Genomic DNA, 27,867 nt, shown 5'->3' on the forward strand with positions numbered 1-27,867 from the left:
TATTTCATAGAAAATGTCCTCAAAATTCTATTTTATAGAAAGTTTTCCAAAAATGTTATTTTATAGAAAATTTTCTCAAAATTTTATTTTATAGAAAATTTTATTTTTATAGAAAATGTTTTGTCAAAATTTTATTTCTATTAAAAATTTTGTCAAATTTTATTTCTATAGAAAACTTTTTCGCAAAATTTTATTTCTAGAGCAAATTGTGTCAAAATTTTATTTCTATAGAAAATTTTGTCAAAATTTTATTTCTATAGAAAATTTTATCAAAATTTTATTAATATAGAGATTTTTTTCAAAATTTTATTTCTATAGAAAATTTAGACAAAATTTTATTTCCATAGACAATTTTGTCCATTTTTTTTCTATAGAAAATGTAGTCAAAATGTTATTTCTATAAAAAATTTTGTAAAATTTTATTTCTATAGAAAATTTAGTCAAAATTTTATTTCTATAGAAAATTTTGTCAAAATTTTATTTCTATAGAAAATTTTGTCAAAATTTTATTTCTATAGAAAATTTTGTCAAAATTTTATTTCTATAGAAAATTTTGTCAAAATTTTATTTTTATAGAAAATTGTCAAAATTTTATTTCTATAGAAAATTTTGTCAAAATTTTATTTCTATAGAAAATTTTGTCAAAATTTTATTTCTATAAAAATTTTGTCAAATTTTATTTCTATAAAAAACTTTTTCGCAAAATTTTATTTCTAGAGAAAATTGTGCCAAAATTTTATTTCTATAGAAAATTTTATTTCTATAGAAAATTTAGTCAAAATTTTATTTCTATAGAAAATTTAGTCAAAATTTTCTTTCTATAGAAAATTTAGTCAAAATTTTCTTTCTATAGAAAATTTAGTCAAAATTTTATTTCTAAAAATAAAAAAAATTTTATTCAAAATTTTTCTTTCTATAGAAAATTTAGTCAAAATTTTATTTCTATAGAAAATTTTGACTAAATTTTCTATAGAAAGAAAATTTTGACTAAATTTTCTATAGAAATAAAATTTTGACTAAATTTTCTATAGAAATAAAATTTTCTATAGAAATATAATTTTGACAAAATTTTCTCTAGAAATAAAATTTTGCGAAAAAATTTTCTATAGAAATAAAATTTGACAAAATTTTTTAGAGAAATAAAATTTTGAAAAAATTTCCTATAGAAATAAAATGTTGACAAAATTTTCTATAAAAATAAAATTTTGAAAAAATTTTCTATAGAAATACAATTTTGACAAAATTTTCTATAGAAATAAAATTTTGAAAAAATTTTCTATAGAAATAAAATTTTGACAAAATTTTCTATAGAAATAAAATTTTGACAAAATTTTCTATAGAAATAAAATTTTGGCACAATTTTCTCTAGAAATAAAATTTTGCGAAAAAGTTTTTTATAGAAATAAAATTTGACAAATTTTTTTATAGAAATAAAATTTTGACAAAATTTTTTATAGAAATAAAATTTTGATAAAATGTTCTATAGAAAGAAAATTTTGACTAAAGTTTCTATATATAGAAAATTTAGACAAAATTTTCTATAGAAATAAAATTTTAATAAAATGTTCTATAGAAAGAAAATTTTATCAAAATTTTATTTCTATAGAAAATTTTGTCAAAATTTTATTTCTAAAGAAATCTTTTTCAAAATTTTATTCACATAGAAAATTTTGTCAAAATTTTATTTCTCTAGCAAAATTTTGTCCAAATTGTATTTCTCTAGCAAAATTTTGTCAAAATTTTATTTCTATAGAAAATTTTGTCTAAATTTTATTTCTATAGAAAATTTTGTCTAAATTTAAAATAAAAAATTTTTGGCAGTAGCTGACTATCAAACCTTTTTTCCGAAGGTTCAAGTGTAGTTCACTTTGGGTTGAGTGAATTACCCGAATTTATTCTGATAATTGGTTGATAGTTTTGCTGCAAGTAGAGGATGCTGATGAGGAATGTGGTAATTCCGAAACAGCTGTACATCCAACCATCTTGCAGTCTATAGGGCTTTGCCCAAATAAATTTGACAAGCATACTTTTCCTCTGTTGGTTAAGCTACACTTGTAGTTTAGTCAATGCATGGCTTTAAGCTGAGATCAAAAACAACAATAAAATTTTATTTCTATAGAAATTTTGTCACAATTTTATTTCTATAGAAAATTTAGTCAAATTTTTATTTCTATAGAAAATTTAGTCAAAATTTTATTTCTATAGAAAATTTTGTCAAAATTTTATTTCTATAGAAAATTTTGTCAAAATTTTATTTCTATAGAAAAGTTTGTCAAAATTTTATTTCAATAGAAAATTTTGTTAAAATTATATTTCTATAGAAAATTTTCTCTAGCAAAATTTTGTCAAAATTTTATTTCTCTAGCAAAATTTTGTCAAAATTTTATTTCTATAGAAAATTTTGTCAAAATTTTATTTCTATAGAAAATTTTGTCTAAATTTTATTTCTATAGAAAATTTTGTCTAAATTTAAAATAAAAAATTTTTGGCAGTAGCTGACTATCAAACCTTTTTTCCGAAGGGTCAAGTGTAGTTCACTTTGGGTTGAGTGAATTACCCGATTTTATTCTGATAATTGGTTGATAGTTTTGCTGCAAGTACAGGATGCTGAAGAGGAATGTGGTAATTCCGAAACAGCTGTACATCCAACCATCTTGAAGTCTATAGGGCTTTGCCCAAATAAATTTGACAAGCATACTTTTCCTCTGTTGGTTAAGCTACTCTTGTAGTTTAGTCAACACAATGGTTTTAAAGCTGAGATCAAAACAACAAATAAAATTTTATTTCTATAGAAATTTTGTCACAATTTTATTTCTATAGAAAATTTAGTCAAATTTTTATTTCTATAGAAAATTTAGTCAAAATTTTATTTCTATAGAAAATTTTGTCAAAATTTTATTTCTATAGAAAATTTTGTCAAAATTTTATTTCTATAGAAAAGTTTGTCAAAATTTTATTTCAATAGAAAATTTTGTTAAAATTATATTTCTATAGAAAATTTTGTCAAAATTGTATTTCTACAGAAAATTTTGTCAAAATTTTATTTCTATAGAAAATGTTTTGTCAAAAATTTTATTTCTATAAAAAATTTTGTCAAATTTTATTTCTATAGAAAATTTTTTCGCAAAATTTTATTTCTATAGAAAATTTTGTCAAAATTTTATTTCTATAGAAAATTTTATCAAAATTTTATTACTATAGAAAATTTTATCAAAATTTTATTTATATAGAGAATTTTTTCAAAAATGTATTTCTATAGAAAATGTTTTGTCAAAATTTGATTTCTATAAAAAATGTTATCAACATTTTATCTCTATATAAAAAATTTTATTTCTGTAGAAAATTTAGTCAAAATTTTATTTCTATAGAAAATTTAGTCAAAATTTTATTTCTATGGAAAATTTAGTCAAAATTTTATTTCTATAGAAAATTTTGCCAAAATTTTATTTCTATAGAAAATTTAGTCAAAATTTTATTTCTATAGAAAATTTAGTCAAAATTTTATTTCTATAGAAAATTAAGTCAAAATTTTATTTCTATAGAAAATTTTGTCAAAATTTTATTTCTGTAGACAATTTTATCAAAATTTTATTTCTATAGAAAATTTTGTCAAAATTTTATTTCTATAGAAAATTTTCTCAAAATTTTATTTCTATAGAACAGTTTTTCAAAATTTTATTTCTATAGAATATTTTGTCAACATTTTATTTCTCTAGAAACTTTGTCAAAATTTTATTTCTTTAGAAAATTGTTTCAAAATTTTATCTCTATAAACAATTTTATAAACATTTTATTTCTATAGAAAATTTTGTCAAAATTTTATTTCTATAGAAAATTTTGTCAAAATTTTATTTCTATAGAAAATTTTGTCAAAATTTTATTTCTACAGAAAATTTTGTCAAAATTTTATTTCTACAGAAAATGTTTTGTCAAATGTATTTATGTATTGTATTGAAAATCTACCAAAACATCAAGAATTCTACCAATCGGTATGTAAACAATCTACCATTTTTGGTAGTTTGTTTTGGCATTTGGCAACCGTGCATATAAACCGTTTTAGGAAGGGACTTCTAAAACTTTTTGAACATGAACTGAATATCTCAAATTGTAACAAATAGGTCATTGTACTTTTCGGAAGAGGGATGTACCAAAATTAGTACAATTGTACCAACTTTTGCATTTCTCAGTTGATCTCATCTTAGTCGGGAGAAATTGAAAGAATTAGTAAGGAAGATATTTATCCTTTAGTATTCCATGATAGTGTCCCAATTCGTCGCATCGCTGATTGAAATTCTAGTGTTGCTGTAATAGCTTGGAGAAGCTGACTTTGGTCGGGTTGCAATACAATTTTTCATCACTGCCGCCCGGTTCTTCAAATTAACAATTAACGAAAGGTATTGGATATTGTTAAATTTTCGCGGCTATTGCCCGCTAGATGGCGTTGTGTATTGTTTAAATCTTGTTTGTATGTTAGGTATAGTCGTTGATGTCGCCGATATGGGTTAACAGAAGCGATAATTTTTGTAGTTTAAGGTGGGTATTAAGCTCGAATTTAGCCGCTAAAGGTGGGTATTAAGTTCGAGTTTAAAATCATCATTTTTTCACGATTGCTTTTCTTAATTAATCCACTTTAAGGAATACAAACTTTGTGAAAATTTTCTTTGGGCTATTCCCCTATCAAGTTATAATAAAATTTGCAACAAATATGTATAACTGTATGCCTTTTTTTACTGATTTAGTTTTCACTTTAGCGATTTTAGCGGCTAAACTCGAACTTAATACCCACCTTAAAATAGCAATTTTTTATGATTACTTTTTAATAGTCCATTTTAAAGAATATAAACTTTATAAAAATTTTTTTTCTTTTTTTGTTTCTTTGGCCAATTTTGTATGTCTTTATTATTATTTTATTTCAGCTATTTAGGCCTAACATGTTTATGAAATTTATATAAAGTTGCTTTGGGCTAATCTCCCTCTAGTTATAAAAAAATTGGTAAAGGTAAGATTTTACACTCTAGTGGCATTTTTAATTATTTGTTTGATCGAACAGTTGTAGCTTGCAGAAGTGCAGATGATGGTCCGATTTTAAAACAATTTTTTCATCACATCTAATGTTGTTCGGATTTTCAAATTAACATTTATTGAAAGGGAATGGATTTTGGTTGAATTACACTGCTAGTGCCCGCCAGATGGGGCTGTGTGTAGTTTAAAACTAATTTGTAAATATGATGATGACGTCGTAGATAAGGACTTAATGAGTCTAGTCTAGTGACATTATTTGACTAAACAAACAATCATGATTAGTCGAATAAATATTAACCGATTAATGGAATAAATAACCGAATATAAGGGAGACCATTTTCACATACAATTGTACGTTGTGCCCAGGGTAGAGTATGGGGTTATTCATAGGGGTTAATTGAAGCGGCGATTTTTGGTAGTATAGTGCCCATGATTGTGCGATTAATCGAACAGTCATAGATACCTTAACAAATAAAAGAAAATCGATCGAATAAATAACCGAATATTTGGGAGGCAATTTGCACATAAAACTGTACGCTATTCACAGGTAATAGAGATGGTGCCCTCAAACAGCAAGAAGGTCTGAAGTCCTTCTAGGGTATAGTCTGATGGTAATTAATCTAATTATTCGATTAATCGAACAGTCATGAATAAACGAATAAATATTAATAATTCAATCGAATAATTTCCACACACAAACTTTTAACATATAATTATACGTTATCTCCACGAAATGGGCATGAGAGCCTACACTCCCACAGCTTGAGCTCGTTATTTTCAATATTGAAGTTTCCCATTAAATTTTCATTTTTGGTTTCTTGTTGCTTAGCGTACATTTTTGTTTCGCAAAAAAAGAATAAGAAACTAGAGCAAACTTGAACAAATTTGCCACAGTAATAATCATACAGCAATTTAAACTATCAAAGATCTAAGTGCTCAGAGTCAGATATAACAACCAGTCGACCTTCAACTCAGCAATCATATGGTGGTGGTATGGCAAAAGCAAATTACATACTTATTATTAAATAATGGAAAACTCTTCGACTATGCATATATGAGTGTCTACTACAATAAAGTTTCCCTTTTTCCCAATCAAAAAAACAAAACCAGGGTATCTACTTTATAAGCATTAAGTTATACCCAAATACTAATTAATACGGGTAATAAATTCTAACGACTTGTAGAGATTATTATCTAGTAGTTAGTACTAAAGAAATGAATAGCTTACAAATTCCCACATCAAATACTACATAAAAAAATGGAAATAATCAAAGAAATAGAGAAGCAATTAGATGCCAACTTACCAGAGGTAACAGATTTCCTTAGAGGTAAATCACGAAATGTGGTAACACTACTACTTTCTAAATTTAAATCCACCGAAGGCAAGGGAGGTGGTGGAGCTGGAGTATCTGAATGAGAACGTTCATGTATAGAGCGTACAGGCGGAGGAATCATTGTTGCTAAAAAGGGGCATAGAAATGAAACAAACGAATAAATTTCCAATGAATATGCCTAAAAACTAATTTTGCACTTACCTGGCATTGAATTGCTACTGCCCGATACCAGGCGTCTATGTGAACAGGGACTTGGGGTGGGTGTTGAGGATGAGGCTAGGGCAACAGGAACTCCAGCAGCATTGAAACCATGGGCATGTAAATGCGGATTACTTAGCAGGGGTATATTACCGGGTAAGGTAGCTGGCGGCCTGGGAAAAGGTTGATGTGGTCGAATTTTTGTTGACTCAGATAATGATAGAATTTTTCGTACCGCTTGTGGTGACGCTGTACCAAATTTGGGACAATTTGGATTCATATTACGTCTATTATCACTAGTCGATGATGTTGAGGAGGTAGTTGACAGGGTGGGCGATGAGGGATGCCGTTTTCGCAGTGACAAAGAGGAATTGGGGGCCGATGAGGAATTAGATGTATGCGAATAAATGCTTAATTGATCTCCACCAGTTCGTGAAGAGTTTCCACCGTGTTGTGATGAGGTGGAGTTGGTCGATGTGTGAGCAGGTTCACATTCCAGCGAAAATTTGTGAAGAATATCCTCATCATTGATTATTTTCAAATTATTTAGATATGCCTTTACTCTTCGTACCATTTGAGCCTCTTCGAACATTTTCTTGGGATTGGGAGCTGCTGTAGATTTCTTTCTACGCTTGATGGTGGCATTTCCCGCATTGGCAGCTATCAATGTGGGACCTTGGTTATTAGCTCCTTGCGATGTTGACATTTGATTCAAGGAGAACATGGCATTCGATGGTGACTGACCCTTCAATTCCAAAATAGCCAGTAAATCGTAGGGCGAAGAACACATGTGTGACAACAAACGCACTTCTTTGGCAATCATGCGTAACTTCTCAAAATTAATGAGATCTTCTATTCGTGTGTCATTGCCCAGATGTATGAAAGTCAAATCCTTACGCACTATGGGATAGAAGGGTATGATGGGATGTTGATTGAGCAATTCCGAGGAAACCAATTGTCTGTACTTGGACATATTGCGTGAAGGATCCATGAGATCTTGGAGATCTGAAAATAGCCTCTGATATTTTGAGGGTAATTTTTCCCAGGTTTGACGTAAGCGGTATACAGCAGCATGTCCCAGACCCGAGATAATGGCAAACATTGAATTGAAATTTCGACATTCCTTACAATGACGGGCAATTTTAATGAATTGCTTGACTATCTTCATGCGCCGCACAATATTGTGTTCACCACAAATTTCTGTGACAACCCAGAACATTTCCCGATTTACCAGCTCGGAAAATTTACTCAGCATTGGAACACCATATTTCGTCTTCAAATTGAAAAGATCATCAACATATTCGGTGGATTCAATTTGACGAAATATGGAAAAATCTTGAAGTGTTAGTTGTATGGCCAATTCATAGGCATTGAGTTGTAGAAAATGCACATTCGACTCTCTTACCAATTCCAAGGCTAATTCATCTGGAACCAGCGTTTCCGAAATACCATTGGTTTTCAAATAGTAGCGAGAAGCAAAGCCTATGCGTTCTGCTAAATTCTGCAATTGGTCAGGTAGTCGTCTTTGTTTTACCATGCCACCCTCTCCCACACTAACTTCGCACAGGGAAAAATTCGAGCTGGGATCGTGAATACCAAATTCTTGCAATGCTAGCATAACCACCTCGTGGGCCGTAGTCTCCTTATTGATAAGTAAATATTTACAAGTTTGATCAGCTTTGAACACCTTTAGTACATGCTCCGGATAGTCAGGTACTATACTACCCGTTGTTGAAACCGCTGATGGCCTATGAACCGAAGCCGATAAATAACTGGTGGGATTGAGAGTCGTTGGTGCTGAATTATCCTCATATTGCAATGATGTTAGATCAGGATTGGATTGGGATTGATACAATCTACCTCCATTTCCATTTGGTCCCGCCGATGAGGCACTGCTTATAGAGCCAGATTTGTGCTTTTCGGAGCATGCCACATTCAACAAAGCATCACTGGAATCATTCAAATTGGAAGCCTGAAGACCGGTGACATTCTTGTGTAATAAATTCATTTTGGCCAAAGCCTTTTGCAATCTCCTCTTTGGGGCCAATGTCATGAAGCCCCCACCTTTACTGTCTCCGCATCCCCCGCCGCCTTGCATATTGTTGGCCTCCTTCTTCGCCGAAGCATTAACCGATTGCAGTAAATTGTTAACGAAATTTGAAGCCATATTACCCGTAGACTGTACTGGGGTACCAGGACTAGGTGGTAAACCACGATCGGTTTGATCTTCACCCCCCGCTGAAGGTAAGAGCATATCAACCGAACTGAGACGAACCATTTGGACACGATTTGCCGCTGTAATATCATCAGTTGTGGAATCTGCTCTGCCATGCAGCCTAGCCACATCATTGGCGCATATTCGACGAGGACTACGTAATGACTTTGAACCCAAACCTGCCATATTGCCATTGGCCGAATTCATACCACCGCTAGCGGTCAATTCCACAGCCTGCATCATTTCTTTGAAACCCAGCAGATTACTTTTGACCGTAATACTCAGATGTGTTGAACCCATAAGGATCTCGAGAGCCCGTTTACTGGTAACATGCTCAAAGCTTTGACCATTCACTTCGTGAATTTGATCGCCCCTCTTCAATCCGGATTCCTGAGCTTTGGAATCTTTCTCCACGTGTGATATGTATATGCCACAGCCACCAGTGGCCACACAGGCTCCACGCATTTCATAGCCTCCAATGATATTGAAATTTAAGGACTCATCACGAGATGAACGTGTTAGTGTGCACGAGCGATTGCGAGCCTTGGCCGCACAGGCAATGTGTAAAAGTCTCAATTGACTCAATAACTTCTTGCGCTCCAAACCAGCCTCAAATATCTCGAGAAATTCCATCATTTCATGATCGGCTTCGAAATCGGTAAAGTGATTATTAACCCAAAGCAATACGACACGCGTCACACGATCTCTTATCTCTTGGGCTGTAGCATGACTGGCAAATTTTGGCACTGGTTCCACACCACTGACGTCGACTTCAAACCAACTCAATAGTTTCTGTGTTACCTCTTGAGAATTTTTAATAAATATACGATGCGTTAAAAGGAAATCCTCTACATAGAAAGGATCCGTCATGGAATTCTCTTCGACCAATTGCTGTAACAAGCGTTCCGGAGTGCCCCGTATAACAACATGACCACGTTTGGCATTAGCATTGTGATGATTAGCACTTTGTGCTGTTGAACTTCCTGTAGTGCCATCATTACTACCAATTTGTCGAAGTTCAGTAACCATAACCACTCGACCATCTTCATCTTCATGTCGCCTTGTATTCTCTTCACCCTGATGCTGTATGCGATAGTAATCGGTTTGTGTGATACACACAAACTGACAATCATCACATTTTGTACGCATAACACCCTTGTGATACAATTTATCCATAGTGGGCAGAATGCCAAATGAATCACCCACTTGTAGTTCATCACGTTCACCATTAGCATGTTCGATTTCTACAACACCATTGATGAGGACAGACCAAGAATCCAATTCTTCGCCATCGGACATAACAACCGTGCCAGCTTTATCGACCACAGCGAAGACCATAACCGAACACAAAGCCCGCCGTACGGCCAGGGTAATATTGGTGAAAGCTTTAAGACCTTGTGTGAATTCAAGTAGGATTTCGACATCTTCTTCGGTACGCTCTGAAGGATCTTTTTCCAAACAATCACGAACAGCATCACGGACATTGAGGCTCTGAAAAAAGACAATATGTGACAAAGACAATTAAAATCAAATTATGGAAGGATTAATTTGAATGGTAACTAATATCACGAAAAAAATTTGGACAAAATTTTCTATAGAAATAAAAAGCTGTGAAAATTTTTCTATAGAAATAAAATTATGTGAAAAAAATTTTCTATAGAAAATTATGTGAAAAAATGTTCTATAGAAAATTATGTGAAAAAATATTTTCTATATAAATAAAATTTTGACAAAATTAAAAAAATTAAATTTTGACTAGATTTTCTATAGAAATACAATTTTGAGAAAACATTTTGTATAGAAATAAAATTTAGTGAAAAAATGTTTCTATAGAAAATTTAGTGAAAAAATTTTCTACAGAAAATTGTGTACAAAAATTTTCTATATAAATATAATTTAGACAAAATTTTCTATAGAAATAAAAATTTTACAAAATTTTCTATATAAATAAAAATTTTGACAAAATTTTCTATAGAAACAAAATTTGGATAAAATTTTCTATAGAAATAAAATTTTGACAAAATTTTCTATAGAAATAAAATTTTGAAAAATGTTTGTATAGAAATAAAATTTGGATAAGATTTTCTATAGAAATAACGTTTTGAGAAAACATTTTCTATAAAAATAAAATTTTGACAAAATTTTCTATAGAAATAAAATTTTGATAAATTTTCTATAGAAATAAAATTTTGACATACTTTTCTATAGAAATAAAATTTTGACAAAATTTTCTATAGAAATAAAATTTTGACAAGATTTTCTATAGAAATAAAATTTTGACAAAATTTTCTTTAGAAATAAATTTTTGACAAAATTTTCTATAGAAATAAAATTTTGACAAAATCTTCTATAGAAATTAAATTTTGACAAGATTTACTATAGAAATAAAACTTTGAGAAAGCATTTTCTATAGAAATTAAATTTTGACAAAATCTTCTATAGAAATTTAATTTTGACAAGATTTTCTATAGAAATAAAATTTTGACAAAATTTTCTATAGAAATTTAATTTTGACAAGATTTTCTATAGAAATAAAATTTTGACATAATTTTCTATAGAAATAAAATTTTGACAAAATTTTCTTAGAAATAAAATTTTGACGAATTTTACTATAGGAATAAAATTTTGACGAAATTTTCTATAGAAATACAATTTTGACAAAATTTTCTATAGAAATACAATTTTGACAAATTTTTCTATAGAAATCAAATTTTGACAAAATTTTCTGTAGAAATAAAATTTTGACAAAATTTTCTGTAGAAATAAAATTTTGACAAAATTTTCTGTAGAAATAAAATTTTGACATAATTGTCTATAGATATAAAATTTTGACAAAATTGTCTATAGAAATAAAATTTTGACATAATTTTCTGTAAAAATAAAATTTTGACAAAATTTTGTATAGAAATAAAATTTGTACAAAATTTTCTATATAAATAAAATTTTACCAAAATTTTCTATAGAAATAAAATTTTACCAAAATTTTCTATAGAAATAAAATTTGAACAAAATTTTCTATAGAAATAAAATTTTGACAAAATTTTCTATAGAATTAAAATTTTGACAAAATTTTCTATAGAATTAAAATTTTGACAAAATTTTCTATAGAAATAAAATTTTGATAAAATTTTCTATAGAAATAAAATTTTGACAAAATTTTCTATAGAAATAAAATTTTGCCAAAATTTTCTATAGAAATAAAATTTTGACAAAATTTTCTATAGAAATAAAATTTTGCCAAAATTTTCTATAGAAATAAAATTTTGATAAAATTTTCTATAGAAATAAAATTTTGACAAAATTTTCTATAGAAATAAAATTTTGACAAAATTTTCTATAGAAATAAATTTTTGCCAAAATTTTCTGTAGAAATAAAATTTGGACAAATAAAAAAATACATAAATAAAAATAATAATAACAATAAAAAAAAATATATTAATAATAATTGCAAGAGTAGTTTTTTTATTAAAAATTATAAAATTTTGTATTTTTTTTTCTTTAGACTTAAGAAGTTTATATTTGTGATAACTTTAATTCCATACCTTTAACCATCTTAGATTATAAGTAAAACTTTGTTTCGAGGAGTTATTCTTTAGTAGATTAATAGTAATTTACCTCAATTGGCCTTTAAGGCTTCAAATTACAAATAAAGATAATAATAATAAAAAAAAAAAAATAAAATTTGGATACAATTTTATTTCTATAGAAATAACATTTTATGAAAAATTTTTCTATAGAAATAAAAGTTTGACAAAATTTTTTATAAAAATTAAAATTTTAGGTTTCAATTCCAGTTTCGACCAAATACCAAAATGTTTTTCAGCGGAATTGGAATTTTCTGCTATAAGTGAAATTTTTTTTTTTTTGCCAAAATTTTCTATAGAAATAAAATTTGGATACAATTTTATTTCTATAGAAATAACATTTTATGAAAAAATTTTCTATAGAAATAAAAATTTGACAAAATTTTTTATAAAAATTAAAATTTTAGGTTTCAATTCCAGTTTCGACCAAATACCAAAATGTTTTTCAGCGGAATTGGAATTTTCTGCTATAAGTGAAATTTTTATAGTGACATTTAACTGTGAATAGTTTTGCTAATATATACGAAAAAAGAAATTTAAATTCGATATCCAAATTTAAATTTTATGGAACCCAGATGAAAACTTGAGTTCAAAGAAGTTGCGCCTTTGCTTGGAGTCAACACCGATATCTAGAGCGAAATTAAAATCTTTGTCTCCAGTCAACTTTTTTTGAGTGTATTACTAAGGTTGAAGAGTAGTTTCAATTTCAATACAATTTTGAAGAAAATATAAAAGCATTTTCTAAATATTTTATTTTAATTTTTTTCTATGACCATTTCAAATAAAAATTGGGCAGTAGCATTTTTCGCACATTTTTATGTGTTTCCAAAATTATATATAAAAAAAAAATTTACGTAAAATATTTAAATTTTGTTTACATAACTTTGTTGTTTTATGTGTGTGTGTGTGCATGTTTTGTCGCTCGACTATTACCTATTAAGTTAATGAAGCTTGGGATATTTTTCTACTGCAAATCTAATAAATGATGTGGTAAATTTGTTTAAATTGCACCAAATAGTGATGATGACAGACAAATGAAGAGCCGCCGAGGGCTTCTTCCTCCAATAGTACGATGTCATACCATAATGGACAGACATAGATCAGCAATTTTCTGCAAACAAACTAAAATGACAATGGCAAAAGCGATCAACGGCAATAGTACAAGACTAGAGTCGCTGTAAAAAATAAATAAAAAAAAATAATAAAAAATAAAAAAACAAACAACAATCATAATGATCGTAGTATCGCGGAGTGGTATGGTGTTTTTGCGTGGTGGTGTAAAAAAACACCAACCAACACACACCAGATTAACCTAAAGTGGGACAATGAACGTCAGAAAAATACGAGTAGAGGAAAAATGTTACAGTAACAGTACACAGATCGAAAAAAAGTTATTGTATAGAAGAAGTAATAATCTGAGAAATTTTTCTTAATTAAAATCGGGAAAGGGAAGTATAAAGTCAGGTAGGACTGACTAAATGGTACCTACTATGCTCTGGCTATTATTTGGTAATCGAAAATCGTCCAAACTTATTGTCTATTTTATGGAACCTATACCTGAATACGAGTATAGATCGACATATAAATGAAGCAATGATGCTGATGATTAACAAGTATAAAAAATTACCATATATTATTTTTAATACTAAATAGTCTTTATACCCTGCGCCACACTGTGGAACAGGGTATAAAAAGTTAGTGCATATGTTTGCAACACCCAGAAGGAGACGAGATAGACACATGGTGTCTTTGGCAAAAATGCTCAGGGTGGGCTCCTGAGTCGATATAGCCATGCCCGTCTGTCTGTGAACACATTTTTTTTTGTGATCAAAGTCTAGGTCGCAGTTTTAGTCCAATCGAATTTGGCACAAGTATGTGTTTTGGGTCAGAATAGAACCCTATTGATTTTTGGAAGAAATCGGTTCATATTTGCACTTATATGGGCCCAGAAGCCAGAGTTTTACACTGATTTGCTTGAAATTTTTCACAAACATAAAACTTGGCCGTAGAGTCAAGTGTGCCAAATTTGATTGAAATCGGTTCAGATTTAGATATGCTCCCATATATATCATTCGCCCGATATGAATTTATATAAGTCAGATTTTTTATCATGATTTGCTTGAAATTTTGCATAGAAGTGCAATTGGTAATATAATCAAGTGTGTTAAATGTGATTGAAATCGATTCAGATTTAGATATAGCTCCCATAACAGGTTGGCTGATAAGTCCCCGGTCTAACAAAGGAAAACACATTTTTATACCCATCACCACTACTGTGGTACAGGGTATAATAAGTTTGTGCATTTGTATGTAACGCCAAGAAGGAAAAGTCTGAGACCCATCGTTTAGTATACCGATCGTCTTAGAATTAAATTCTGAGTCGATATAGCGATGAGTCCGTCTGTCTGTCCGTCTGTCTGTTCATGTATTTTTGTGCGCAAAGTACAGGTCGTCAATCCGATCGTCATCAAATTTGGCATAGGATCGTTTTTTGGGACAAAGACAATCGCTATTGATTTTGGAAAAAATCGGTTCAGATTTAGATATAGCTGCCATATATATTTATCCCCGATCTGGTCATAATTGGCGTGTTTATCAACCGATGTTCTTCAAATTCAGTACATCCGAATATTTCATGAGTCTCAAAAAACTTGCAAAATATCAGCTAAATCGGTTCAGATTTAGATATAGTTCCCATATATATCTTTCGTCCGATTTAGACTCATATGACCACAGAGGCCAAAGTTCACTACCGATTTACGTGAAATTTTACATAAAGAGTAGAATTGACATTCTACCAATGCTTGGTAAATTAGATTGAAATCGGTTCAGATTTAGATATAGCTCCTATATATATATATATCTTTCGTCCGATTTGAACTTGTATGGCCTCAAAAGCCAGAGTTTTGCCGTGATTTAGTTCAAATTTTGCACAAGGAGTACATTTAATAGTATCGGTAAGTGTACCAAATTTGGTTGAAATCGGTTCAAATTTAGATATAGCTCCTATATATATCTTTCGCCCGATTTATACTCAAATGACAACGGGGGCCAAAGTTAAACTCCCAAATTACGTGAAATTTTGCAGAGATAGCAGAATTACTATTCTAACTATGCATGACAAATTTAGTCGAAATCGGTTCAGATTATACAGTTTGTCAAGAAAGTGTTTTGACAATGGGATAAAAATTATGTTTTGTTCCAAAATTAAATATAATGAAATTTTAAAAAAAATATTTTATTATGTATTTTGCAAAGTATACATACGTACACAGAATTAAAAATTTAATAAAATTTTTAATATTTCAATTATTTCTAGAAGTTGAAATAGTTGGCAATGTCAAAAGACTCACATTATATGTACACCAGAGTTGGGAAAATATGGTAGACTATTTCATATTTTAGACCCATTTTCAATGGGATTTTCCTCCAATTAACTGCATAGTTTCCACGTAGAATATATTTAATATGATATTTAAGTGTGTCAAGTTTTATCTAATTTGGTTCAGAATTAGATAAAGCCTCCATATATTCATTCTTCCGGTTTATACAAATATGGCCAAATTCACTTTACACAAAACTCTGCGATGATTTCCCCATATCTTAGTCATATCCTACACACTGTAATGCCAGACTTTCCACAGAACGGTTGAGTTTTAAATAAGGCTCCAAGTCGCCCGACTTGACCAAGTAATATATCACAACCCACACTTGACCATATATCTTGGCAAGATCTAAACAATATCCTTGTAAAATCGTCACTGCACACAAAAAATTATGACCAACATTTTTTCAATTAAACACTTAATTGAATTTGGAAACGGATTCAATTAATATGTTAATTGATTCAATTAATTATTTAATCAAATCCGAATAAAAACCAATTAAAAAAATAATTGATATTTGTTACGTTTCCAATTAAAATATTAATTGATTCAATCAATTTGTTAATCAATTCGGAAATAATTTTCAATTACAAACGTGATTGACATTTTTTCCGTTTCCAATTACACATGTGATTGATCCAATCACCTTTGTGATTGAAATTGAATAATTTTGAGCAATGGAAAGAGCGAAAAGAGAACAAGAGAATGGGTATTTATTCAACAAGGTATGACGGAGAGATAAGTCTGTTGAAGTAACTCATAACGAACGGTTGGGTTTTTGTTTTTCGCGTAAATTGAAAAACATGATTGGCGACATTCTGTCTGCTGCATTCAAAATGTGTGCATAAATATTTTGAACGCAACAACAAATCATAGCAAAGGGTTGAAATAAATAAAGTGTGCAACAACAAATGGCCACGTGGTAAAGGTTTGAAAAAATATATGAGAGAACGCATTTGAAATTACCTGTGTTTGTGTTTTGTGGTATTGTAAAAATGGAAAATAATCTACGTTTATTGAAGGTAAGAAATTGTGAAATGTGAATACGGGTTTCCATTGACGCCTGTTTACATTAAACGACTTCAATGGAATATATATTTTTTTTCATTTCTTTTAGTGACCAATTTTATTTCGTGAAATTGACCAATCAATCCCATCAACTCCACCATTTTATCAAATATATAAGAATATGTTTGCAATAAAAAAGTGGGTACCGTATTGATCTTTTAAAATTATAAATTTTTTTCACTCCTAGTTTTCTTAAAACCAAGAGCGGTATGGGTTTGTTGGAAGATTCACCTTGAAGTTGCGAAGTGGCGTTGGCATTAAATTGCATTTTTGTTTTACCTGCCTTTTTCAGTTTGAACCCAAGTAGAGAGCAGTATATCTGGTATATAAACTAATGAGCTGAATTATGTAATGGTAAAAAAGTTCTTTCTTTTGGATTTAAAAATATGAAAAATATCCGAAAATAATAAAAATATGTATTTTCCATTTATATTTTTAACTATTTCCAGAATTTGCAAAGTATCATCAATATAATACCAAATAGTACATTGCTTTCCCATTACTTTTTGTCTTTGATTGGTTCAAATTTTAATAGACGATTTCAATGTGCGGAAATTTTGGAAAGGAATTGTTACTAAAATTAAATTACCGAGCGAAGATTATAAATCTGCAACCTGGAACTAAGAATTGAACTTGATATTCTATGCAGGTAATATTTAACAAAATTAACTTTTAATTGAACAAAATTAAATTCGAATTATTCTGTTTACTTTCAGAAAAACTAATTTAGCTTACAGTCTGCTGATTTATTGGAAATCTAGGCGCATCTACATATTAGAAGGAACATGCTAACATGGTTATTAGCTAATGATTTATATAATTTATTTTTTCACCCTATAGTTGTTATTGATAGTAATTGTATTTGTAAGTTATGTTAGAACAAAACACAAATGAAAATAACCAAATTTGTTTGTCTTTTGCATAATTAAAAAAATAATAAAATATTAAATATTATAAGAAACACTTATTTTCTTTTATTTCAAATAAAACTAAATACGGTTTTGGGGTCGCAATATATAAATTTTTTGATCGAAATTTATAACCAATTTCAATTAATTATTTAATTGAATGAATCAAATAGTTGATTGATTTTTGTCGCGAAATTAATTAAAATTTTAATTGCTTCAATTAAAACTGTGATTAAATTTTATTTTAAAAATCAATCACGTTTTTAATTGATTCAATCACACAATTAATTGATTCCGTGACAAAAGTCAATTAAATTTTTAATTGAAAATCGTGTTGGTTTTCAATCAAAATGGGTGATTGATACTATCATTTTCGTGATTGAAGACATTTCAATTAAAAAAATGATTGAATCCGCGATTTTCGTGATTGAAATCAAAAAATTTTTTTTTGTGTGTGCTGAGTAGCAAAAATTGTAAATGTTACTCAAATTGTCCTATATCTCGAATACATAAGTATCGCCTGATAAATCGAAAATGCTCTTTTGTACAATTGCATCAACATTTCTCTCGCTTCATATTTCCCATATTTTTTTTTTTTAACATTGTGTTTCATTCCAGAGCGTTAGCCGATTTCAATTTTAATTCTAGAGATTTTGTAGAAGTACAAAAAATTGTCTCCATTATAAGTATTTGTATCTGGAAATGCAAACCTTTATATAGTTCCCAGAAAATTTGAAGTAGTTGAAATGGTAACACAAATGTTGGTCTACATGGAGGTGAAGGGTATAATATAGTCGGCCCCGCCCGACTTTAGACTTTACTTACTTGTTTTGTTAAAATTCGTTTTTATTATTCAACATAGTTCCCTACAAGAGCGATACAACGATTATAACGACCTTCCAATTTTTTGATACCATTATGGTAGTACTCCTTCGGTTTTGCCTCAAAATTGGCCTCAGTTTCGGCGATCACCTCTTCATTGCAGCCAAATTTTTTCCCTGCGAGCATCCTTTTGAGGTCTGAGAACGAGAAAAAGTCGCTGGGGCCAGATCTGGAGAATATGGTGGGTGGGGAAACAATTCGAAGCCCAATTCATGAATTTTTGCCATCGTTCTCAATGACTTGTGGCACGGTGCGTTGTCTTGGTGGAACAACACTTTTTTCTTATTCATATGGGGCCGTTTTGCCGCGATTTCGACCTTCAAACGCTCCAATAACGCCATATAATAGTCACTGTTGATGGTTTTTCCCTTCTCAAGATAATCGATAAAAATTATTCCATGCGCATCCCAAAAAAAAGAGGCCATTACTTTGCCAGCGGACTTTTGAGTCTTTCCACGCATCGGAGACGGTTCACCGGCCGCTGTCCACTCAGCCGACTGTCGATTGGACTCAGGAGTGCAGTGATGGAGCCATGTTTCATCCATTGTAACATATCGACGGAAAAACTCGGGTGTATTACGAGTTAACAGCTGCAAACACCGCTCAGAATCATCAACACGTTGTTGTTTTTGGTCAAATATGAGCTCGCGCGGCATCCATTTTGCACAGAGCTTCCGCATATCCAAATATTTATGAATGATATGACCAACACGTTCCTTTGATATCTTTAAGGCCTCTGCTATCTCAATCAACTTCATTTTACGGTCATACAAAATCATTTTGTGGATTTTTTTGATGTTTTCGTCGGTAACCACCTCTTTCGGGCGTCCACTGCGTTCACCGTCCTCCGTGCTCATTTCACCACGCTTGAATTTTGCATACCAATCAATTATTGTCGATTTCCCTGGGACAGAGTCCGGAAACTCATTATCAAGCCAAGTTTTTGCTTCCACCGTATTTTTTCCCTTTAGAAAACAGTATTTTATCAAAACACGAAATTCCTTTTTTTTCCATTTTTTTCACAATAACAAAAGTTGCTTCACAAAAGACTCTCTATCTCACAAACTAATTGACTTACAGACGTCAAATTTTGACACGAATCATTTGAACTATATAAAAAAATATGCCTTTAATACTAGCGACGCCAGACCGGGGACTTATCAGCCAACCTGTTACTAACCCCCTAGGACTGATGGACGTTCGATATAATCTTCTGAGGGGAATAATTAGATATGTTGAATAAAAAAGCAACTATACCATTAAATATGTGGTAAAATATTCTTTTTTTTATGAAAATAAAAGTGAATTTACAATTTTTTTTCCATGTATGCTTTAGGTTCAGCTATGCATTATGGATAAAGCCAAAAGAGAAAGACGTGGAAAAAAATAACCGCACACGAACGGGCATGTTAATGCTACTGCTATCATAGTTAGGTTCCACGTACAGCATACTCTCAACGGTTGAGTACAGCAGCGGTTTTGTCGACTGGGGAAATCATTTGACCCGCGGCCATTGTTCATTCATTCATTCATGTGAAATGTATTTGTTGTGTATATACACTCCCGCCATAACAAGGTATGAACTTGTTACTAATAAGTTGTTATTAAAATCTATTCTTATTGTCAACGATATCAACACATATGATTTTCTCTATTTTCTGTAATTTAAGTTAATTGGCATAGAAACAATTACAATTTTCAACTATTTGCAAGTGGCTATGTTGTATTAGAATTCGTGGAGTAATAAAGTTTTAGAATGTGTTATTTGGAAGACAACTATTTGGTCTACATGTTGAGGCTATAACATGATATTTGTAACTGTAACCGATGATAGGTTACAACATATACTCCCCTGTTCCGATATTTGAAATCGGAGAATTGTCGTTTTGCCATAATTTTATAACCCTAAAACTTATACACTTAAATCTTTTCTCTTTAATGATAAATTCGAATTAAAATTGTGTTGGAGCAGAGAGTATCTCAATTTTTTTTTCGTTAAAAGAAAAATAAAATTTTGCGATTCTCTTTAATGATAAATTCAAATTAAAATTGGAGTCCGAGAGTATCAAAATAAAATTTTGCGATTTGCGATACCGAATTTCGGAAATCCCTTATGTTCCGATGATAATTTAAAAACTTAATATGGTATGACAGACTAAATCAAAGAAACCCTATTTTTAAGCCATGAATGAATTCATTCAACATTTCAAAATTGACTAACCGACCAGATCTTTGTAGTAAATGTACATACATGGCTTTTCTAAGTATCTCGAAAAGCGCGTAGGTTGCACTGAAGTTGTCACCTTGGTGGACTAACGTTTTTTTAAGTATGCAATTTCTTAATTTTGTTTAAAAGTTGTTTTGTTAAAAATAAAAACAAAAAATACAAAAGGAAAATAATTACTCATGTTTGACAGACTAGTTCAATTAAGGCATAGTTTGGGAAGTGGTTATACTAAATTAAGATGGATTCTTTAAATATTCTAATTGGGTATGTCATTCACAAACGGAAAATGGGAAATTAATCGGTATAATTATTTCAAATACCATAATTGATTTTTACAGAATGCCCGCTACGAGCTTTGAGACATTCTATTCTAGCCAGCGAAGGGTATTACTCTGGCAAATGAGTAACTCCACCATATGCACGGTGATCGAAGAGGCCCCCTCAGGAAATATCTCAGACTACAACAACTAGCCGGATATATAATGACATCACCAGATTTGTTGAATGATGTAAATAGCTAAGCTTCATTTTTCTTGGGTTCAGTACACCACCACTTAACAATTATCACCGTTGATTCATTGATTTTAAAACTTCTGAACACCCAACATATATGAATCCGAATATAAACCTTGGCTTTATGACGAATTTCTTCGTCGAGGTGTGAGCGTGAGTGAAATTTGTATAGAAAATTTTGTCAAAATTTTATTTCAATAAGAAATTTTAACCAAACTTTATTTCTATAGAAAATGTTGACAAAATTGTATTTCTAAGAAAATTTTGTTAAAATTTTATTTCTAAAGAAAATCTTGTCAAACTTTTGTTTCTATAGAAAATTTTGATAAAATTTTATTTCTATAGAAAATTTTGTCAAAATTTTATTTCTATAGAAAATTTTGTCAAAATTTTATTTCTATAGAAAATTTTGACAAAATTTTATTTCTATAGAAATTTTTGTCAAACTTTTATTTCTATAGAAAATTTTGTCAAAATTTTATTTCAATAAGAAATTGTGTCAAAATTTCATTTCTATAGAAAATTTTGTCAAAATTTTATTTCTATAGAAAATTTGGTCAAAGTTTTATTTCTATAGAAAATTTTGTCAAACTTTTATTTCTACACAAAAAAAAATTTTTCTGATTCAATCACGAAATTATTTGATCCAATTAATTTTTAATTGAAATGTCTTCAATCACAGAAATGATAGTATCAATTAAAAAATTAATTGAAGGTCAATTAAAAACTTAATTGATCCAATTACAAAATTAATTGATACTATTATTTTTGTTTCAATTAAAAAATTTGTTGAATCAATAAAATTTTTAATTGAATATTTTTTAAAACTCAATTAAAATTTTAATTGGAAAAATTTTCGTGAAATTTTTTTGTGTGTATAGAAAATGTAAAAATTTTATTTCTATAGAAAATTTGGTCGAAATTTTATTTCAATAAGAAATTGTGTCAAAATTTCATTTCTATAGAAAATTTTGTCAAAATTTTATTTCAATAGAAAATTTTGTCAAAAAATTATTTCAATAAGAAATTTTTTCAAAATTTTATTTCTATAGAAATTTTTTCACAATTTTATTTCTATAGAAATTTTGTCAAAATTTTATTTCTATAGAAAATTTTGTCAAAATTTAATTTTTCTATAAAAATTTTTATAAAAAATTTTATTTCTATAGAAAATTTTGTCAACATTTTATTTCTATAGAAAATGTTGTAAAACTTTTATTTCTATAGAAAAAGTTGTAAAAGTTTTATTTCTATAGAAAATTTTGTCAAAATTTTATTTCTATAGAAAATGTTGTAAAAATTTTATTTCTATAGAAAATTTTGTCAAAATTTTATTTCTATAGAAAATTTTGTCAACATTTTATTTCAATAAGAAAATTTTGACAATTTCTATAGAAAATTTTGTCAAAATTTTATTTCAATAGAAAATTTTGTCAAAAAATTATTTCAATAAGAAATTTTTTCAAAATTTTATTTCTATAGAAATTTTGTCACAATTTTATTTCTATAGAAATTTTGTCAAAATTTTATTTCTATAGAAAATTTTGTCAAAATTTAATTTTTCTATAAAAATTTCTATAAAAAATTTTATTTCTATAGAAAATTTTGTCAACATTTTATTTCTATAGAAAATGTTGTAAAACTTTTATTTCTATAGAAAAAGTTGTAAAAGTTTTATTTCTATAGAAAATTTCGTCAAAATTTTATTTCTATAGAAAATGTTGTAAAAATTTTATTTCTATAGAAAATTTTGTCAAAATTTTATTTCTATAGAAAATTTTGTCAAAATTTTATTTCTATAGAAAATTTTGTCAAAATTTTATTTCTATAGAAAATTTGTCAAAATTTTATTTCTATAGAAAATTTTGTCAAAATTCTATTTCTATAGAAAATTTTGTCAAAATTCTATTTCTAAAGGAAATTTTGTCAAACTTTTACTTCTATAGAAAATTTTGTTAAATTTTTATTTCTATAGAAAATTTTGTCAAAATTTTATTTCTATAAAAAAATTTTGTCAAAACTTTATTTCTGTATAAAATATTGTCATAATGTCATTTCTGTAGTAAATTTTGTCAAAATTTTATTTCTATCGAAAATTTTGTCAATATTTTATTTCTATAGAAAATTTTGTAAAAATTTTATTTCTATAGAAAATTTTGTCAAAATTTTATATCTATAGAAAATTTGGTCAACATTTTATTTCAATAAAAATTTTTATTTCTATAGGAAATTTTGTCAAAATTTCATTTCATTTCTAAAGAAAATTTTGTCAAAATTTTTGTTTCTATAGAAAATTTTGTCAAAATTTTATTTCTATAGAAAATTTTGTCCAAATTTGATTTCTATAAAAAATGTTGTCAAGATTTTATTTCAATAAGAAATTTTGTCAAAATTTTATTTCTATAGAAAATTTTATCAAAATTTTATCAAAATTTTATTTCTATAGAAAATTTTGTCCAAATTTTATTTGTATAGAAAATTTTGTCAAAATTTTATTTCTATAAAAATTTTTGTCAAAGTTTTATTTCTATAGAACATTTTATCAAAATTTTATTTCTAAAGAAAATTTTGTCAAAATTTAATTTTCTATAGAAATAAAAAAAAATAATTATTTAAATTTAATTTAATAAAAATTTTGTCAACATTTTTTTCTATAGAAAATTTTGTCAAAATTTTATTTCTGTAGAAAATTTTGTCAAAATTTTATTTCTATAGAAAATGTCAAAATTTTATTTCTATAGAAAATTTTGTCAAAATTTTATTTCTATAGAAAACTTTGTCAAAATTTTATTTCAATACAAATTTTTATCAAAGTTTTATTTCCATAGAAAATTTTGTTAAAATTTTATATCTATAGAAATATTTGTCAAAATTTTATTTCTATAGAAAATTTTGTCAAAATTTTATTTTTGTAGAAAATTATGTAAAAATTTTATTTCTATAGAAAATTTTGTCAAAATTTTTTATTTCTATAGAAAATTTTGTCAAAATATTATTTCTATAGAAAATTTGGTCTAAATTTTATTTCTATCGAAAATTTTGTCACAATTTTTATTTCTATAGAAAATTTTGTAAAAATTTTATTTCAAGAGTCAGGGCTCGTGAATGTGATCAAAATTTCTATTTCTATAGAAAATGTTGTAAAACTTTTATTTCTATAGAAAAAGTTGTAAAAGTTTTATTTCTATAGAAAATTTTGTCAAAATTTTATTTCTATAGAAAATGTTGTAAAAATTTTATTTCTATAGAAAATTTTGTCAAAATTTTATTTCTATAGAAAATTTTGTCAACATTTTATTTCAATAAGAAAATTTTGACAATTTCTATAGAAAATTTTGTCAAAATTTTATTTCAATAGAAAATTTTGTCAAAAAATTATTTCAATAAGAAATTTTTTCAAAATTTTATTTCTATAGAAATTTTGTCACAATTTTATTTCTATAGAAATTTTGTCAAAATTTTATTTCTATAGAAAATTTTGTCAAAATTTAATTTTTCTATAAAAATTTCTATAAAAAATTTTATTTCTATAGAAAATTTTGTCAACATTTTATTTCTATAGAAAATGTTGTAAAACTTTTATTTCTATAGAAAAAGTTGTAAAAGTTTTATTTCTATAGAAAATTTCGTCAAAATTTTATTTCTATAGAAAATGTTGTAAAAATTTTATTTCTATAGAAAATTTTGTCAAAATTTTATTTCTATAGAAAATTTTGTCAAAATTTTATTTCTATAGAAAATTTGTCAAAATTTTATTTCTATAGAAAATTTTGTCAAAATTCTATTTCTATAGAAAATTTTGTCAAAATTCTATTTCTAAAGGAAATTTTGTCAAACTTTTACTTCTATAGAAAATTTTGTTAAATTTTTATTTCTATAGAAAATTTTGTCAAAATTTTATTTCTATAAAAAAATTTTGTCAAAACTTTATTTCTGTATAAAATATTGTCATAATGTCATTTCTGTAGTAAATTTTGTCAAAATTTTATTTCTATCGAAAATTTTGTCAATATTTTATTTCTATAGAAAATTTTGTAAAAATTTTATTTCTATAGAAAATTTTGTCAAAATTTTATATCTATAGAAAATTTGGTCAACATTTTATTTCAATAAAAATTTTTATTTCTATAGGAAATTTTGTCAAAATTTCATTTCATTTCTAAAGAAAATTTTGTCAAAATTTTTGTTTCTATAGAAAATTTTGTCAAAATTTTATTTCTATAGAAAATTTTGTCCAAATTTGATTTCTATAAAAAATGTTGTCAAGATTTTATTTCAATAAGAAATTTTGTCAAAATTTTATTTCTATAGAAAATGTTATCAAAATTTTATCAAAATTTTATTTCTATAGAAAATTTTGTCCAAATTTTATTTGTATAGAAAATTTTGTCAAAATTTTATTTCTATAAAAATTTTTGTCAAAGTTTTATTTCTATAGAACATTTTATCAAAATTTTATTTCTAAAGAAAATTTTGTCAAAATTTAATTTTCTATAGAAATAAAAAAAAATAATTATTTAAATTTAATTTAATAAAAATTTTGTCAACATTTTTTTCTATAGAAAATTTTGTCAAAATTTTATTTCTGTAGAAAATTTTGTCAAAATTTTATTTCTATAGAAAATGTCAAAATTTTATTTCTATAGAAAATTTTGTCAAAATTTTATTTCTATAGAAAACTTTGTCAAAATTTTATTTCAATACAAATTTTTATCAAAGTTTTATTTCCATAGAAAATTTTGTTAAAATTTTATATCTATTGAAATATTTGTCAAAATTTTATTTCTATAGAAAATTTTGTCAAAATTTTATTTTTGTAGAAAATTATGTAAAAATTTTATTTCTATAGAACATTGTGTCAAAATTTTATTTCTATAGAAAATTTTGTCAAAATTTTTTATTTCTATAGAAAATGTTGTCAAAATATTATTTCTATAGAAAATTTGGTCTAAATTTTATTTCTATCGAAAATTTTGTCACAATTTTTATTTCTATAGAAAATTTTGTAAAAATTTTATTTCAAGAGTCAGGGCTCGTGAATGTGATCAAAATCCTAGTGAGTTAGAAATCTTGACTATAGACAAGCTTGTGCAATATAATGACGCCTAGGTGATTGTCTTCGCTAAAGACTACAAACAATATTTTTTTCTCTTTTGAGTCACGAAATTTTTGCTTGATCTACGACAAGTTCCCGTCACGTGCACACCTCAAATTTATTGCAATCACATTATTACATGCATATAAAAGACTAAACGAAATATATAATTCAATATGCACACAAATTTCTTAAAGGTATTCATAAACAAAAAACAGCTATGAACGATGTAGACGATTTCCAAAAGTTGTGAGGAAAACGCTATCGTTTTTTTTTTTTATTTTGTTTTGTTTTGGCAAAGACATGTGAATGAATAGTGAAGTAGTAGAGCTCTGAATTTACAACATTGTTTAATAAAAAGAAACAACAAAAACTAAACTAATTTAAATAAGTTTGACAAATAAATAAGAGTGGTGGTAAAAATAGAAAGTTTAAATGCTCTTAAAGGTAGACCATACCAAAGCAAGTTAGGAAAGGTTTAACAAGTTGATACGTAAGTAAGTATACATCATACCCTACAGCACTAGTGTTGGCGCCCACATACTGATGTGACGATAAATTGATTATGAAAAGAAACAATTTGCCATAAAAATTGGATTTTATGAAAACAAATTTAAGGTCATGTGAAAATCTTTGTTTAGAGAAAGTGGAATTTTCATCAGAAATGCCCACGCACTTTATGAAAATGTCATACAAATAGAATTTAATAAAATTGTTATAGATCCATTTCTGTGTAAATCTAGGTCCAAAGAGTACACAGAAAAAAAATTACGAAATTGATTAATTGAAGTGGGTAGCATGTCCGGCAAAAGGTCTTTGTTTTTTTCACACACATCGAAAGAAAAAATACTTTCTTCAGGAACGAAATTTTAGACAAACGAACTTCCCCCCTTTCTTATAAATTATTTTCTTATAGAGCAGATAAACCCGAATTTACGATAAATGATTCAACGATTGTCTCTAAACTATTTAATTTCCTCTTAAAGAAAATTTTTTAGCGGCAAAAGAAAACTTTGTTTGTCTGAAATTACGTTCCTCATAAAAGAAAAGTCTTCTTTCAGTACATTATAATCGTTTTCCATGAAATAAATAAAATTTTCCATATCTATATATAATGAAAATTTTTGGTCACTCTTCCGTTCAATTAAAATTTGTAAAAATTGCTTGATTGATTTTAAAATAATTATTATAATAAATTTTAATACTTACGTCCATAGATTCGGCTAAATCTTCTTCATCGGAATCGACTGTTGACTCTACCAAACCAGAGAAATCAATCTCCTCACCATCCAGTGATGAACCGTAAACGGATGCCATGGTATCGCTGCCACTGTACGCTGAACTTGTATCACTTGAATGTGAACCACGATTGCATTTTTGATGCAATTCCGGCCTAGAGGGTGGTTGATACTGTGGCACATCGACATATATCATG

At 27.6% G+C, this 27,867-nt stretch overlaps 1 protein-coding gene across 10 annotated transcripts in view; it reads right to left on the reverse strand.

Annotated features, from left to right (window-relative positions):
- The window catches only part of PDZ-GEF (PDZ domain-containing guanine nucleotide exchange factor), an 86,659-nt gene that overhangs the window by 11,590 nt on the left and 47,202 nt on the right, over positions 1-27,867 (reverse strand). For all 10 annotated transcript variants that reach the window (XR_012718821.1, XR_012718823.1, XR_012718822.1 and 7 more), the window contains 3 exons: positions 27,642-27,842; positions 6,558-10,260; positions 6,327-6,482 (listed from right to left, as the gene is read on the reverse strand). Coding sequence is in view for 7 of the 10 variants with exons in the window: in XM_075293489.1 (XP_075149604.1) it covers positions 6,327-6,482; positions 6,558-10,260; positions 27,642-27,842 (4,060 nt within the window). In the remaining 3 variants the exon portion in view is untranslated. The remainder of the gene's footprint in view (positions 1-6,326; positions 6,483-6,557; positions 10,261-27,641; positions 27,843-27,867) is intronic.

The sequence above is a fragment of the Haematobia irritans genome, chromosome 2, assembly GCF_050003625.1.
Source record: "Haematobia irritans isolate KBUSLIRL chromosome 2, ASM5000362v1, whole genome shotgun sequence".
In the NCBI taxonomy this organism is placed as follows: Eukaryota; Metazoa; Arthropoda; class Insecta; order Diptera; family Muscidae; genus Haematobia; species Haematobia irritans.